Raw genomic sequence first — 16,783 nt, 5'->3', positions numbered from 1 at the left:
AATGCTTTTGTGGCTGAGTGGAAACAAAGTCCTCGCAGCAATGTTCCAACATCTAGTGGAAAGCCTTCCCAGGAGAGTGGAGGCTGTTATAGCAGCAAAGGGGGGACCAACTCCATATTAATGCCCATGATGTTGGAATGAGATGTTTGATAAGCAGGTGTCCACATACTTTAGGTTATGTAGTGAAAATGAATGATACATACCCATTGATTCTTGAAAAATGTAATTTATAAATGCCTCATAAGCTTAGTTCAACTGTCGTACCGCATCAGAACCCAAAATATAACCCACTGGGCACAGACGTCATTTCAAAGTCTATTCCACGTTGTTTCAATGTAATTTAATTGAAATTATGTTGAAACAACATTGATTTAATCAGTATGTGCCCAGTGGGAAGCTTGTTTTACTCCAATGTTTCAAAACAAAATAAATGTAAACAAAGACTATATAGCCTCAAAACATGGTTAAAACTATAATTTTGATATTATGGATAGTCAGTCCTTGCATCCATAGCTCTGTCTATGAATTTGAGAGTGGTTACATTTCTCCAGCCCCATCCCTCAGCTTTTTACCGAAACAGGGGCAGGGTGGACGCTTTGTTATTGTTTCAACTTCTGATTGCCGCTTTAATAAGTAATTATCAATAGATTAGAATTTAGCGTGAAATACATTTATGCTCAGTGCTCCTCAGGTGCTACCTGATTTGAAACAAACTTTATGGGAAACAATAAGGAAGATGGAAGAAGATATTTGGAATTATTAGAAATGTAACAATTTAGGAAGAATATGTAATTATTTAAGAACAAATGTGTTCCATTTAATCACCCAGTAATTTCCTATTTATAAAGCATTGTAAAAGAAAGTGCTGCCGAAATAGCTTGCATAGAGGGACAAAAGAAAACATAGGTAGGCAGGTGCTCCATGCATACAGAAGGCAATGTGGGTACTAAACTGAATGTATCAGATAGTGCAAAACCCACCAGAAGACAAGGAGGTCTGGGTCGATCCCCTTACACCACACTTAAAAATGGACACCCACCTCACCCATTCCCTTTTTAAAATTAAAAAGGGCCCCACCCCCACCCACCCCCAAATCCCTAGAAATGTGGACTTTGGTCTCTCCAGTTAACAGCTTGGTGACAGGGTGTGAGATTGGCATAGAACGATGGACAGGTCACCCTGACCCCACCCTCTGCGTCTCTCTGGCCTCTAGCGCATCTTGTGATCATCAGCGTTGTTGCCCATGTTGGTGCCAGGGCTGGGGTCCTGCTGTCGCCTGGGCTGTTGGCACAGGGAGAGAGAGATGGAGGGGGGGAGGGGGGGGCAGATTTAATATAGCACACAATATCATGAGTGTGTGTGTGTAATGTGTTGAGAATGGCCTTAGATGGGGCAAAAGTGAGTGCAGTATATGTCATACAGTATATTCGGCAGAGGGCACCAGAGAGCTTCCAGCTGAGGCTAAAAATTGATTTTCTTTTTTGGGACGAATAGCAGACAGTCAGTAGTCGTTGGGGAAGTCTTCAACATAGCATGCTTTAAAAATAAAAAATGACTTGTCTGCCTGTCACAGATACATATGTTTATGTGTCTGCGTCTACATCTCTCCCAACATAGATATCTGTGAAACAGACGGACAGACAGGCAGACAGACAGGCAGACAGAGGGAGAAAGCAGACGCTGGTCTCTCAGCTGAAATGGCATGTAGTCGTCATCCAAATGACTCACCATAATAGCTCCTTCTAACCCTGGTTCAGTCTACTACTTTAATCCTAAATGAGACACTGATGCTCATCCATTCTTCCACTTCAGAATCATAAACGTAAATAGAGTGTCTTCAAAACAATTAATAGCCCTATAGTTAAATATATAGAATTTAAGAAGATTTTTATGAACTAGCCGATCAAAGTTTTACTCAGTAGTTGCAGAGTGATTTTGACAACAACAAACACACATATGCATGGGCACACACACAAACACACATATGCATGGGCACACACACAAACACACATATGCATGGGCACACACACAAACACACATACACACGAATGCTTCTGCCTTAGTTATCACTCATATTCACCCAGATTACAAACGGAAGGCGTCAGAGCTGTCCTTGAGTCAGTGAGCCAAATACACCAGTTACGGTTTGGTAACGGTTGAAGAAAAAACATTGTCTCAGGCCACACACCATGCAATGTGAACAGGACCAACCTCCAAAACAAGCAGAGTTAAGGAGTAATATAAAGAAACATCAGGAAGGATTCAACTTTTTATCATGATTTGAAACATGGACTCAATACGTGATAATATACTGTATGAAGTGCAGCAAGTACTCTACAGACAAAGGATTATTCTTTTGAGGAGAAGCGTTACAGTAAGCCTCAGCCCTGAGTGGAGTGCTGTCGTAGTTACAGTAAGCCTCAGCCCTGAGTGGAGTGCTGTCGTAGTTACAGTAAGCCTCAGCCCTGAGTGGAGTGCTGTCGTAGTTACAGTAAGCCTCAGCCCTGAGTGGAGTGCTGTCGTAGTTACAGTAAGCCTCAGCCCTGAGTGGAGTGCTGTCGTAGTTACAGTAAGCCTCAGCCCTGAGTGGAGTGCTGTCGTAGTTACAGTAAGCCTCAGCCCTGAGTGGAGTGCTGTCGTAGTTACAGTAAGCCTCAGCCCTGAGTGGAGTGCTGTCGTAGTTACAGTAAGCCTCAGCCCTGAGTGGAGTGCTGTCGTAGTTACAGTAAGCCTCAGCCCTGAGTGGAGTGCTGTCGTAGTTACAGTAAGCCTCAGCCCTGAGTGGAGTGCTGTCGTAGTTACAGTAAGCCTCAGCCCTGAGTGGAGTGCTGTCGTAGTTACAGTAAGCCTCAGCCCTGAGTGGAGTGCTGTCGTAGTTACAGTAAGCCTCAGCCCTGAGTGGAGTGCTGTCGTAGTTACAGTAAGCCTCAGCCCTGAGTGGAGTGCTGTCGTAGTTACAGTAAGCCTCAGCCCTGAGTGGAGTGCTGTCGTAGTTACAGTAAGCCTCAGCCCTGAGTGGAGTGCTGTCGTAGTTACAGTAAGCCTCAGCCCTGAGTGGAGTGCTGTCGTAGTTACAGTAAGCCTCAGCCCTGAGTGGAGTGCTGTCGTAGTTACAGTAAGCCTCAGCCCTGAGTGGAGTGCTGTCGTAGTTACAGTAAGCCTCAGCCCTGAGTGGAGTGCTGTCGTAGTTACAGTAAGCCTCAGCCCTGAGTGGAGTGCTGTCGTAGTTACAGGGGGAGTGGGGGTGGCTGGAGAGGAGAGGACAAGCACAGTGATCGATCATTGAGCCAGCCGGCAGAGCGCTAGCCTGTACCACAAGTCAATAGAGCTGAGATTAGGCAGGGTAGACAGGGATCCTAATAAAAATCAATACTAATGCTATATTAATACTTTTACTGGCAGCACATCATTCATCCTCTAACTCCACCAGCAGAATGGGGCCTAATGAACACTGGACCATTTATTCTGCATCCATCTTATCTTCATCAATCATCTAGATGGCCATCACTGTCCTGTCCTGAATCGCTCTCACACACGCACACACACAGGAAAAACATAAAACCTGGACAATATTCATTATACATATTCATTATACAGTGATCAAAACAAGTACAGGCCACACAGCAGAGGAATTAACCTTATATGCTGTACTTAGACATACATACTCAAGAGCTGACACTGATATCCCTGCTAGAGAAGAGCTGTGATTTCTGAACTAAATGACAGGTTTATAAACCCTTAAGAGGCCTCCCAGCTACCACTGATGGCAGACTGTCATTGTGCTGTTGGCCTTGAGTTATAGTGGACTGAGTATAAGTTCAGACCACAGAAATGTAACGGCTGAATGTACTCAAGAGCCAGGCGCCCATATCACATAAAAACAGGGTCCTGATGTCCAAATGCAAATCTTTATCTAAAATAAAACCAACAATATCATCTATCTCCTTCCCTGAGAGGACAACAGAGCAAGGGGATTCACTAATTAAAGAAATCACTAAATACTACAGTCCAATCAGAAAATTCTGGATCACAGCAGTTTATGAGATGACATACTGTAACTTGGATTAAAAAAAACATTTAAATGTAATGAAAATGATTAGGGGGTTTCATGTTTCCACCACAGTCAGTATTTGAGAATGAAACACATGGAAAGTCTTCCGTTAGAATACAGTATATGTCATACGTTGACCATGTATGCACACCTTCCACACACTGTTCTGTTTGAGACTCCTCCAGGCTCGATGTCAGTAGACAAAATAATGATATGTTATTTTTCTTTGACCAATACATAATATCTCCATAAAGAGCATTGCCTTATAGATTTTCAGAAGAAAAGAGACAATTCTTCCTGAGGGAGCTGGAAGGTATGTTTCTGAGGTAAGAAATACTAGATGTGAACATGAAAGCCCTGCTTCAGATCTCCCTCCCTTCCTCTCCCTCATCATGTGCTGCCAAGCTGTGGCAGATATGTCCCAGCAGGCCTTGCAGCGTACTCCTCCGGCAGCAGGGTGAGGGTGGGTGGTGTGTGTGTGGAGGTCTGTTCTCCATTAGGCACTGGGGGAAAGTGTGTGTGGGGGGTCTGTCTTCCAGTCTTCCAGCTTATACCCTGGTAGGATGTCCTGACCTGCACACGTCCCACTATCATAAAATGCATAAAAAAATCCATAAAGCATATTCATATGACTGACCCAGAGACAGTTTATGGGGGATGAGAGGGAAGGAACCCACATTATCACTAAGCATTCATTACACAGTGTGTTAACAGATACAGTTCATATGTAACTTTCTTTCTCTCTCTGTCATTCACTCATTCTCTCTCTGCACATGCAGGCACTAAAACAGGCAGACTCAGATACTTCAAATTGTTCACATACATGCACATGCTCTCGTGTTGATTCACAAACACACTCACACAGACAACACACCACACACAGGGTTTAGTGCATGACAGAGGGACATTGAAAAGCAAAGAAGACAGACCCTGGTCCTTGAATGCCATCAGTCCCAGATTTTTGATGCCACAGGGTCCTAAAAAAACACAATTTGGTTTTCATCTTAGAGGGGTTGCATTTAGGGTCTGTGTGTTCTAATCATGAATAAACTCTTCATGCACTAAACCTACATACCATAAAAATGCTTTAAGATGAAATACAAACACACACACACACACACACACACACACACACACACACACACACACACACACACACACACACACACACACACACACACACACACACACACACACACACACACACACACACACACACACACACACACACACACACACACAACCTCTTAGACAAACACACAATGAGTTCATGATTGTGTTAATGGTAAATATAAAAAACGAAATGGGTTATTCACACAATAAGAGTTCTCATGGTAACAAACACACAGGGGACACAACCAATCATCATATTCCAACAACACTTCTTAGCGTTAGCAGTGATCATGTGACTAGGGGGGACATCACCACCCCCTCCAGGCCTGTCAGTCAGTCCAGCCCATCTCACCTCCAGGTCCTCTCGGTGCGAGCGGTCTCTGTCCTCAAAGTCCCGGGTCCTCCTACGCGACTCCTCAAAGGATGCTAGCGCCAGGGCATCCTCATGCTGAACACACACAGAGTGGGAGAGACACACAGAGACACATAGTTTGTTTGGACTGGTGAGTGGGTGTTTTGTTTGTATATGGATAGGGGTAGGGGCGCAACCTGCTTAGTTGAGTTTTAGTTTTAAGTCATTCAAAAGTAGTTTGTCTAGAGGTGTATGTCAATGTGTGTATATACTGTAGCCAATTGTTCTATCTAGTTGTGTGTTTTGTGTTGGTGTGGTTGGAGACCAGGGGGTGTAATGTAATGGTATGATACAGTACCTGTGCTCTCTCCTCATCGAACTCCAAACAGCCCATCCCATCCAAGCGCTGCAGGTCTATGCAGCCCTTCCAGATCACACACACTCCATTCAGGATCATAGGGGCCTTGAGGTACACCTGCAGACAGACCACACAGACACAACAATGCTCTGGCTCAAACATCGAGGAAAACATACACTTCAGAATGAATGCACAGACCTTGATACATTACTCAACCACAGTCATTGTGGCTCACTTTCAACCACTCAGATAAAAGTAGTAAGGTTTTCTCAAATACAGGGTCACTCAGTTCACTATCAGAGACACATGTCTGTGTCTGTCCTCTCCCACTCAATCTAAGGCCCAGTGGAGAGGTTAGAGGGATGGGGATTGGAAGGCGAAATAGGACAGTGGTTAGCGTCCCCCACATACATACACTAACATTTTCACTTTCTCTCTCTTCCCGTCTCACCTCAGGCCCAGCCAAGGCACAGAGTAGCACACTGAGAGGTTTGCTTCCTGCCATGTTGCTGTTTATTTATAAAGGCTGCTGTAGGATGGAGAAATAAAAAACCAAGGCTCTCCTATGACAGATCAGAAAATCCTGACTTTATTTATACAAATTAGTGCGTGCGTATACATTAATACATTAATTAAGTATGTGAATATCCATAATAGAAGAGAAGAGAGAGAGAGAGATAGAGGGAAGGAGGGAGAGAGACGTAGAGAGGGAAACAGGGAGAGGGGGGAGAGAGAGAGTGACAGAGAAAGAGGGAGAGGGAGTGTATATGTATAGGACTCCTTACCAGAGAGTGGGAAAGAGTAATGCATAGTTTTTACCAACAAGGAATTTGGCAGGAAAAGTCCCAACCCCCTTCATTTTCAATGAGGGCATGCAGAGAAATGTGAAAGGGATTGTGGGAAGGTGAATGGCGAGATCTCTGCTAGCGGAGTGGTAGAAAAAGATGAGCTCTGCTCTACTTTATGCAAATTGCAAGCGGAGTGAAGCGTTGTCAAGACGAGGTGCCACTTCTGGTCAAAACCCACTGTGAGAGGTTTTAGTATATGGCTGTCTGTTTGGGTTAGGGCCATAGAAATATCACATCCCTGAGACTCTGGAATTCAGTCCCAGACAAAAGCGTGCAGTCTGTCAGTCTGTGGGGTGATGTTTATTTCTGTAGATGGGAGTATAGGGCAGGAGGAAGAGAGGGGAGGTGGCTTTGGCTATAAACACGTATAACCTCTTTCAGACATACTCACACACACGCAAACCTAATCACTCTGAAACACAAACACCGATCCTAGCCATAAACACGAACCACTTATTTATTTCACAGGATAGCCAAGTTCACAGTGTCAGGAGAGTCTAGCACCTAGAACCATAGCCTCTGTCCTCTCCGCTTCTATTCTTCCAACTCTTTGTCATCGCACCACTCCCACATCAATCCCGACTCTCCATCCAAACGATAATTCTTCCTCGCTGGCAACTTACTCTCTTCCTTCATCACCATCTTCTCCATCTGTACTCCCTCCTCTCTCTATTAGGTCCACACCTCACATATCAGGCTCTTTACTGGGGTTCCATTAGGGCTGGGCGAGATGGCAAAAATATTATATCATGGTATTTTTCAAATTTTTGATGGTATTTTATGTTTTTTTTTATAATAAAAGTTCTAAATTTGCTTTATGAGTAGTACGTGACCCTAGGGTGGCAACACATATTCTCAGTGATTTCAATGGGTCTTTCTCCATTCTGATTGTTTTATACTGTTCAATTCAACTTCAACCTAAAAGTATTTCCTGCACTCATATGAGATCATTTCCACACTGCCACTATATGGGCAAAAATACTAGGCCTTATTTTTAACCAAATGTTGCAATTGCGATTTAGATCAAAACCCTTGGGTGAACTTTTGGAATCATGGAAATACAATGTTTATTATAATTATATAGTAAGAATATAAATAATAGTGGGCACTTTGATTACAGTGTTGTTTGACATTACAACAAATGAAAATGCCATGGATGAGTTATTGTGACAGGTTAATAACCAAAGTAATGTGCAGTGTTTCCTAGGAGACCCTATAATCTTTGACAACATTACATCTTTATTCAAATAGCCACATATTCATGTCTATTCCTCTTTGATTTAGAAGATACCGCTGCACAAACAACATGCTGATTTAAGCCTCCACCAGTACTGGTATCAGGCCGTATTAGCTAGCTACGTTTGCTCTGACTCAGTACTTTTATTAGCTAGTTAGCTAGCGATTAGCATTAGTGGCTAACACGATTTAGCTTAATTTGCTAAGAAAATACAAACTAGCTATTTGCAGATGTAAGAAACACAAACTAATATTGTAATTGTAGAACACTTGTGGATTTATATTGATCAAAGTTGAAACAACATCGTTGTCAACACTGATGCATGTGCTGTATTGACCATGCAGACTTTGAAAGTGTCTCGTGGTCAAGCAACAACAAATGCGCTCCTTGAGTGACAGTGGGTGGGGCTAGGTCTGTGTGGAAAGCGGCGTGGAGAGAGATGACTCAAGTAGCGGAGTAAACTATAAAAATGGACGTTACACACGGCGCATTACATTTAACAAACACAACATTAAAATACCGGTATAGAAGGTAAAATAAAAACCCTAACCGGTCTGTGCATAAATACCGGTATATAGCTGTTTCATTACAATACGGTATACCGCCCAGCCCTAGGTTCCATTACAAAAAGTGTTCACATTTTCCACTGAACACAAGGGATATAGAGAAAACTAAGCCCATTCCAACCTTCTCTGAAAGCAATGAATCCATTTACACAGGGTGGTTCTTTAATTTGTCAGAGGCAAAGTGAAATCTTTAACTATCAACTGAATAGATCTAGTACACAAGCTGCACCTAATACACACTACACTACACTACAACACAGTGTTTGACAAAGACACATAGGCTACAAGTATAACAAATAATGCATGGACAAGAATGAATGTGAAAACTGCACCACAGCACATGCACATGGTTATGCGTGATATAACATTTCCAAGGACTTAAATGTGCACCATAAGTGGTTCTGAGAATCCATATACCATGGGGCAGTGAGTTTAAAATAAACAGAAGATGAATGTCTGCATACATACGGTATATTTTTATCATTTTGGACCTCTCCACCTTTTTTGCCCTCCACCGGCCAACTTAAACAGAGCTTCCCCCCAACCAATACAGTCCTTTTAGCCATCAATAACACATTTAAACAGTTTGTCTCAGGTCCTTCCAGAAGGAAAATTCATGACTCTATCAGGCTAAACACACAGTTTTTATTGGGGGGATGCCAATAATGCAGACATACGAGAAAAGCAGCTCCACTCAACCCCCCCCCCTTTCCCCCAGGTTATTTTGAGGCGGTAATACAGTATATACTATGTACAGTGCATTTGGAAAGTATTCAGACCGCTTCACTTTTTCCACATTTTATTACATTACACCCTTATTCTAAAATGGATTAAATAAAAAAAATACTTGTCAATCTACACAAAATACCCCATAATGACAAAGAGAAAACAGGTTTTGGATTTCTTTGCAAATTTATTACAAATAAAAATCAGAAATACCTAATTTACATAAGTATTCAGACCCTTTGCTATAAGACTCGAAATTGAGCTCAGGTGCATCCTGTTTCCATTGATCATCCTTGAGATGTTTCTACAACTTGCTTGGAGTCCACTTGTGGAAAATTCAATTGATTGGACATGATTTGGAAAGGCACACACCTGTCTATATAAGGTCCCACAGTTGACAGTGCATGTCAGAGCAAAAACCAAGCCATGAGGTTGAAGGAATTGTCCGTAGAGCTCCGAGACAGGATTGTGTCGGGGCACAGATCTGGGGAAGTGTAGCAAAAAATGTCTTCAGCATTGAAGATCCCCAAGAACACGGTGGCCTTCATCATTCTTAAATGGAAGAAGTTTGGAATCACCAAGACTCTTCCGAGAGCTGGCCACCCGGCCAAACTGAGCAATCAGGGGAGAAGGGCCATGGTCAGGGAGGTGACCAAGAACCCGATGGTCACTCTGACAGAGCTCCAGAGTTCCTCTGTGGGGATGGGAGAACCTTCCAGAAGGACAACCATCTCTGCAGCAATCCACCAATCAGGCCTTTATGCTTGAGTGGCCAGACGGAATCCACTTCTCAGTGAAAGGCACATGACAGCTCACTTGGAGTTTGCCAAAAGGCATCTACAGGACTCTGACCATGAGAAACAAGATTCTCTGGTCTGTTGAAACCAAGATTGAACTCTTTGTCCTGAATGCCAAGCGTCACGTCTGGAGGAAACCTGGCACCATCCCTACGGTGAAGCATGGTGGTGGCAGCATCATGCTGTGGGGATATGTTTCAGTGGCAGGGAGACTAGTCAGGATCGAGGGAAAGATGAATGGAGCAAAGTACAGAGAGTTTCTTGATGAAAACCTGCTCCAGAGCGCTCAGGACCTCGGACTGGGGCAAAGGTTTTCCTTCCATCAGGACAATGACACTAAGCACACAGCCAAGACAATGCAGGAGTGGCTTCGGGACAAGTCTCTGAATGTTCTTGAGTGGCCCAGCCAGAGCCCGGACTTGAACCCGATTGGACATCTCTGGAGAGACCTGAAACTAGCTGTGCAGCGACGCTCCCCATCCAACCTGACAGAGCTTGAGAGGATCTGCAGAGAAGAATGTGAGAAATTCCCCAAATACAGGTGTACCAAGCTTGTAGCGTCATACCCAAGAAGACTCAAGGCTGTAATCGCTGCCAAAGGTGCTTCAACAAAGTACCGAGTAAAGGGTCTGAATACTTATGTAAATGTGATATTTCAGTTTTTTAGTTGTAATAAATTTACAAAATAATCTAAAAACCTGTTTTTGCTTTGTCATTATGGGATATTGTGTGTAGATTGATGAGTGAAAAAAATTATTTCATCCATTTTAGAATAAGGTTGTAACGTAACAAAACGTTAAAAAAGTCAAGGGGTCTAAATACTTTCCAAATGCACTGTATACATACAGACATACACTATATGGCCAAAAGTATGTGGACAGGTGTATAAAAACGAGCACACAGCCATGCAATCTCCATAGATAAACATGGTCAGTGAATGGCCCGTACTGAAGAGCTCAGTGACTTTCAGCGTGGCACCGTCAAGTCAGTTTGTCAAATTTTTGCCCTGATAGAGCTACCCTGGTCAACTGTTATTGTGAAGTGGAAACGTCTAGGACCAAGAAGTAGGCCACACATGCTCACAGAACGGGACCGCCGAGTGCTGAAAAATTGTCTGTCCTCTGTTGCAACACTCATTGCCGAGTTCCAAACTGCCTCTGGAAGCAACGTCAGCACAATAACTGCTCGTCGGGAGTTACAGTTACTAATGAAATTCGTTTCCGTGGCCGAGCAACCGCACACAAGCCTAAGATCACCATGCGCAATGCAAAGCGTCGGCTGGAGTGGTGTAAAGCTCACCATAATTGGAGCAGTGGAAACGAGTTCTCTGGATTGATAAATCACGCTACCTGCCCCAATGCATAGTGCCATCTGTAAAGTTTGGTGGAGGAGGAATAATGGTCTGGGGCTGTTTCTCATAGTTCGAGCTTGGCCCTTAGTTCCAGTAAAGGGATCTTAACGCTACAGCGTACAATGACATTCTAGACGATTCAGTGCTTCCAACTTTGTGGCAACAGTTTGGGGAAGGCCCTTTCCAGTTTCAGCATGACAATGCCCCCGTGCACAAAGCGAGGTCCATATAGAAATGGTTTGTCGATACAGTGGAGCTGCTCAACTATCCACTCTCACAAAAAACAGGGCACTGGGTTTAAGAGGAAGGTCTAAGTGATATCAGTGAAAATCTGTTCTAGCTATATATAGTGTTTACATACAGCATATTATCAGTGATTTGATGTGTGTGAACTGATCTCTGATTTACTGCTTCACACAAACCCTATTGGGCTTGAGTGGAACCAGACCATGTAGTTTAGAGAGAGAGGGGAAAGTGATGGGGAGGGGGGCAGATTGAGTGGAGTTGAGCTGAGGTGGTGTTGGAGTGATTTATGGCCTGTTGAGTGGGCACTGGTGTCTTGGAGAGAGAATTTGCACAGAGTGACACACAGGGAGGAGGGAGGCTGGAGGTAACATAGTGGTTTATCGGTTGGGTAAGGCTACATAGTTAACCTACCTAGTTAATCTACTTTATCATAGACATAATGGCCATAGACAGTGTCACGCCCTGATCTGTTCCACCTGTCCTCTTTATTGTCTCCACCCCCTCCAGGTGTCGCTTATTTTCCCCAGTGTATTTATCCCTGTGTTTCCTGTCTCTCTGTGCCAGTTCGTCTTGTATGTCCAAGCCTACCAGCGGTTTTTCCCGTTTTCCTACTTTGCCTTTTCTCCTTTTTCTAGTCCTCCCAGTTTTGACCCTTGCCTGTTCTGGACTCTGTTTCTGCCTGCCCTGACCTCAAGCCTGCCTGCCACTCTGTACCTCCTGGACTCTGATCTGGTTATGACCTTTTGCCTGTCCACAACCATTCTCTTGCCTATTCCCTTTGGATTTATTAAACATCTTAAACTCCAACCATCTGCCTCCTGTGTCTGCATTTGGGTCTTGCATAGTGTCATGATACAGAGGGGGGAGGATGGAGAAATGGAAAAGAGAAAGAAAAATAGCTACAATTATTTTTACAGTAAAATAGAGACAGACAGAGATGTGTGGTGCAACAAGTTTGGAGGGAGGTGGAGGCTGCCTGCTCAGAGGGAGGCAGTAGATGCCTGCAGGGTGGGACTGGTTTAGGGGATAACACACAGAGGATCAGTGTGTTTGTGAAGACGGGTGTGTGTGTGTGTGTGTTTGTGTGTGTGTGTGTGTGTGTGTGTGAGAGAGAGAGCTTGCTTTGGCAATGTTGACATATGTTTCCCATGCAGATAGAGCCCCTTGAATTTAATTGAATTGAGAGTGTGAGAGAGAGAGATGGGGTGGGGGTTAATACTGGGATTCAATTCATTGGAAGCTGTTGATTCCTAGAGCCAAAACAATCCTGATCTTCTCTTTGAGACATTATTTGCTCATAAATGCCCAGAGGTACCGGACATCCATTTAGATACGCCCCTGTCCGTCTCAGTCTTTGAAAAATGCTTTAAATAAGTGCAGGTAAGTGAATACAATGCTTTGTATAAGCATTCCATATATTCCTCAACAGCACAGCTCAAATGTGCCTTTTACCTTGGCTCTGGTCGTTATGTACACTATGTGTTTATAGTCAAGACTAGCCAGACTCTGTGATAATAAAGTAGGTGTTATGTACGATATGTGTTTATAGTCAAGACTACCCAGACTCTGTGATAATAAAGTATGTGTTATGTACGATATGTGTTTATAGTCAAGACTACCCAGACTCTGTGATAATAAAGTATGTGTTATGTACGATATGTGTTTATAGTCAAGACTACCCAGACTCTGTGATAATAAAGTATGTGTTATGTACGATATGTGTTTATAGTCAAGACTACCCAGACTCTGTGATAATAAAGCTACACAAGACCACTACAAATAAGAAGCACAAATGAATGTGCTCATGAACAAACAACATGGGCACATTCTCTGCACACAAAGCCCTATACGATTAACAAGCTCAAACACACAGGAAATAAGGCAAAGCTGAGACAGAAGTCTGAACATGTCTGTCTCTAGTGCTTGAATGTATACACTGAGAGGTGCTGAGATACATGGTAGATATGCAGACTTAATGAGATACATTGACTCACACTCTAGGCAGTATGTCTGAGAGGAGAGGGAGGTGTGGACTAGCCAAAACACGGCCAGAGTAGTCATAATGGAGCCTTCAGACCAGATAATGTAGTAACACACTTTCACACGCCATGTGTCTGTTAAGGCTATACTGTATAAGTCCCTCCCCAATCAACCACTCCCAAAGTATAGAGAGCAGGAAGTAGAAGACAGACGTGTCACCCTGTGTGACATCCTGCTTCCAACGATGCAGTTCTCTACAAAGTAAGACAGAAGAGACAGACTCGAAGCAGATGTCATATGCTCCAGCAATGGGGAAGTGATCATTTATAAAATCATCCAATTACAGCGACCCAGGAGAGTGGGGTGCACCCCTCATCTATCTATCTCAGAGACATTAAAGGTGTGTGTGCGTGTGTGTGTGTGTGTGTGCCTGTATACCATTGCCCGATGTTTAGACGCTGTCAGACATACACCGATGTCAACAAATCGGCAGCTTTACGGCTGGGGAAAGCAGTATTTCTATCTAGATAAACAAATGATCAGGAATAAATTAGAAATGAAAACACAAACACACATGAGATGTGGATTCTGGTGAAGTTTGTTTTTTCTGTCAGATACATGCCCAGTCCCACGTTCCTGCATTTCTTTAGAGGCTATTTCTAGCAAGCCTCAAACAGGGGCTTCATTTACGAGAGGGCCAAGCCCAGACCTTCCCATGCTGCACTTGGGCGAGGCGGGGGAGCCTCTCGGCTCTCAGATTGGAGTCGGCTCAGTGTGCTCAGCCCTCAGCCCAGACTCAGCAGCGTCTAAAGGCAGAACAAAAACTCCTCCAGTCGTTACAAAAGCACTGCTGAAATGACTTCCACATCTGTAAGAAACTGTATGGCTTTTAAAAAGCACGACTACTTGGAGAGGGAAAAATTTAGACGGGAGCGCAGAAACGATCTAACCACAAACTTCCTCTTCAGAAATAAATGTCAACCCCCACATCCCCCACACCCCAGTGACTAACACACGATCATGTGTGCGCAGGCACGCACACGCACACACGCACGCACGCACACGCGCACGCACACACACACACACACACACACACACACACACACACACACACACACACACACACACACACACACACACACACACACACACACACACACACACAGACATAGCATACCAAATAGGTACATTGTGAATAAAAGTGGCAAAGAACTTGAATTGATGAAACACCCAAGTCTAAACAGGGCAGTTATTGGGTATGCAATACTGGGTCCAATGATGTCACCGTGGCAGAGTCTAACTAACTCAGCAGAACCTAAACCATGAGGACAAAGATAGGAACACAAATATAAAACCCCTGGTTGAGACTACAGACTCTGGCTAGAGAGGTCCATTGTCCACAGATCCACAAAGGAAATGAAACCATCACAGCCATGATTTGTGAGCAGCACCAACTCTGGTCCAAGTACCTCCATAAAGATGGCCGAAAAGACTGAGAGAAGAGCACCCTTGACCTCTAAAACACAAGAGAGATCCTATGCAGGACCAGGATCTTTGGCTTTTCAGAAATGCAATACACAGAGCCACAGGGAGGGATTTGTTGTATTTTGTATTTGTTTTACCTTTATTTAACAAGGCAAGTCAGTTAAGAACAAATTATTATTTGCAATGACGGCCTACACCGGCCAAACCCGGACGACGCTGGGCCTATTGTGCGCCGTCCTATGGGACTCCCAATCACAGCCAGTTGTGATACAGCCTAGATGACACAGTAAACTACTGTAAAGTCTCAAAGTTAAGTATGGATTTGACCAACATTCTGCTGTGGTCTAAGCAACAGTATTATATTAGAAAAGCACACAAGGAGTGGTGCTGTATACTGTCCTGTGGTCAGTGTGGTGTCCCTGCCCTGGCCAGCCCTGGGAGACACTGACCCCATCCCAGGTCAGCTCCACTCCACTGGGGCACTCCTCCCCTTCCTCCCCTCTACAGCCCAACCCCAACTGGCCTGAGGCTGAGCCGTCCTCCCATCCCATCCATCCATCCTCCCATCCCATCCATCCCAGCCACCCTCAGTCTCTCTGTGAGTCTCTGAGCTTTAAGAGCAGTTGCACAACATTCATGCTCTTAGGGAACGCCTTAGATTTGAGGAAAAAAAACAGCAGATGAAGGAATGTAGGGACTGGAGCTCAATCACTCAACATCACACAGCAGGACAGTATGACGGGTGGGCGTCCATATTTCTGAGGCCTTGTTTTGCACTTGACAATAGCAATCATGTTGGGGTACAACAGGACAGTAGTATACTCGGATGAGAGTGGAGGATAGCCGGTCTCTTTCAGGCTGTGCACACGGTTGTTTGCAGAGCCTTGGCACAGGGCCTGGCAACAAGCATGACGCAGCTGAGCCACTGGCACAGGGCTCCTCATTTAGACACGTGCCAAAGGCTCGTCAGCAGATCTGGGTGCTCTCAGAGTAAAATAAAAGCACTTCAGAGAGAAGGAGAAAGAAGGAGAGCAGGGCTGCAGTCCCAGCCACAGGGGGCAGAGAGGGCAGTGAGCCCGCACACAGAGGACCATTGTCCTCACACACCTCGTGGGTGCTAGTTTGTGTGAATGTGTCTGTGTGTGTGTGTGTGTGTGTGAGTGAGTGAATGCACGTCTGAATGCTAGGAAACAACTAATATAACACAGTACTAATTATGCTATTGAGTGTCTGGGACGTGTGTGGATGTGTGAGTGTATTATTCACACAGTGACCATGAGCATGTGGGGATGACAGATCCCACTCAGGGCCTGAGCTCTCTCTGACTCTCTCTCTGATTCTCTCTCTCTGTGTCTCCAGGGTAAGTATGATGTGGTACCCCCCTGTAATGTGTGTGTATTTCTAGGCAGTCACCATGCTGTGTCATCATGGCTGTTCTGAAGTCATGCCTAAAAACATGTCAAGTTGATGGATTTAAGCCAACCCTAACCCCTTTCCTAACCTTACAGTAAATTATTCTCCTAACCTGCTACGTTAATTCTCCTGACCTGCTACATTAATTATCCTAACCTGCTGTGTAAGTTCTGACATAAGCTGTATATTATCTAGTCGAAAACCCTGTTCTGATTCCACCCTCCTGACTCGACCCTCTGACCCCCATCCTCCCATAAGCC

General features: G+C 44.3%; 1 protein-coding gene across 4 annotated transcripts in view; it reads right to left on the bottom strand.

Annotated features, from left to right (window-relative positions):
* Nucleotides 1–210: 210 nt before the first annotated feature.
* LOC139584764 (core-binding factor subunit beta-like) overlaps nt 211–16,783 on the bottom strand; it is a 37,363-nt gene continuing 20,790 nt past the window's right edge. The window contains exons 4-7 of one of the 4 annotated variants that reach the window (XM_071416959.1): nt 5,875–5,991; nt 5,517–5,612; nt 4,981–5,028; nt 1,143–1,281 (exon numbers count right to left, since the gene is read on the bottom strand). In XM_071416959.1, the coding sequence (XP_071273060.1) occupies nt 4,999–5,028; nt 5,517–5,612; nt 5,875–5,991 (243 nt within the window). In that variant the 3' untranslated portion in view covers nt 1,143–1,281; nt 4,981–4,998. Of the gene's footprint in view, nt 1,282–3,889; nt 4,639–4,980; nt 5,029–5,516; nt 5,613–5,874; nt 5,992–16,783 lie in introns of those variants that run through there. The other 3 variants (XM_071416960.1, XM_071416956.1, XM_071416958.1) reach the window with 3 other exon arrangements.

Source organism: Salvelinus alpinus, chromosome 9 (assembly GCF_045679555.1).
Source record: "Salvelinus alpinus chromosome 9, SLU_Salpinus.1, whole genome shotgun sequence".
Lineage (NCBI taxonomy): Eukaryota > Metazoa > Chordata > Actinopteri > Salmoniformes > Salmonidae > Salvelinus > Salvelinus alpinus.
This window is presented reverse-complemented; position numbering and strand designations above follow the sequence as displayed.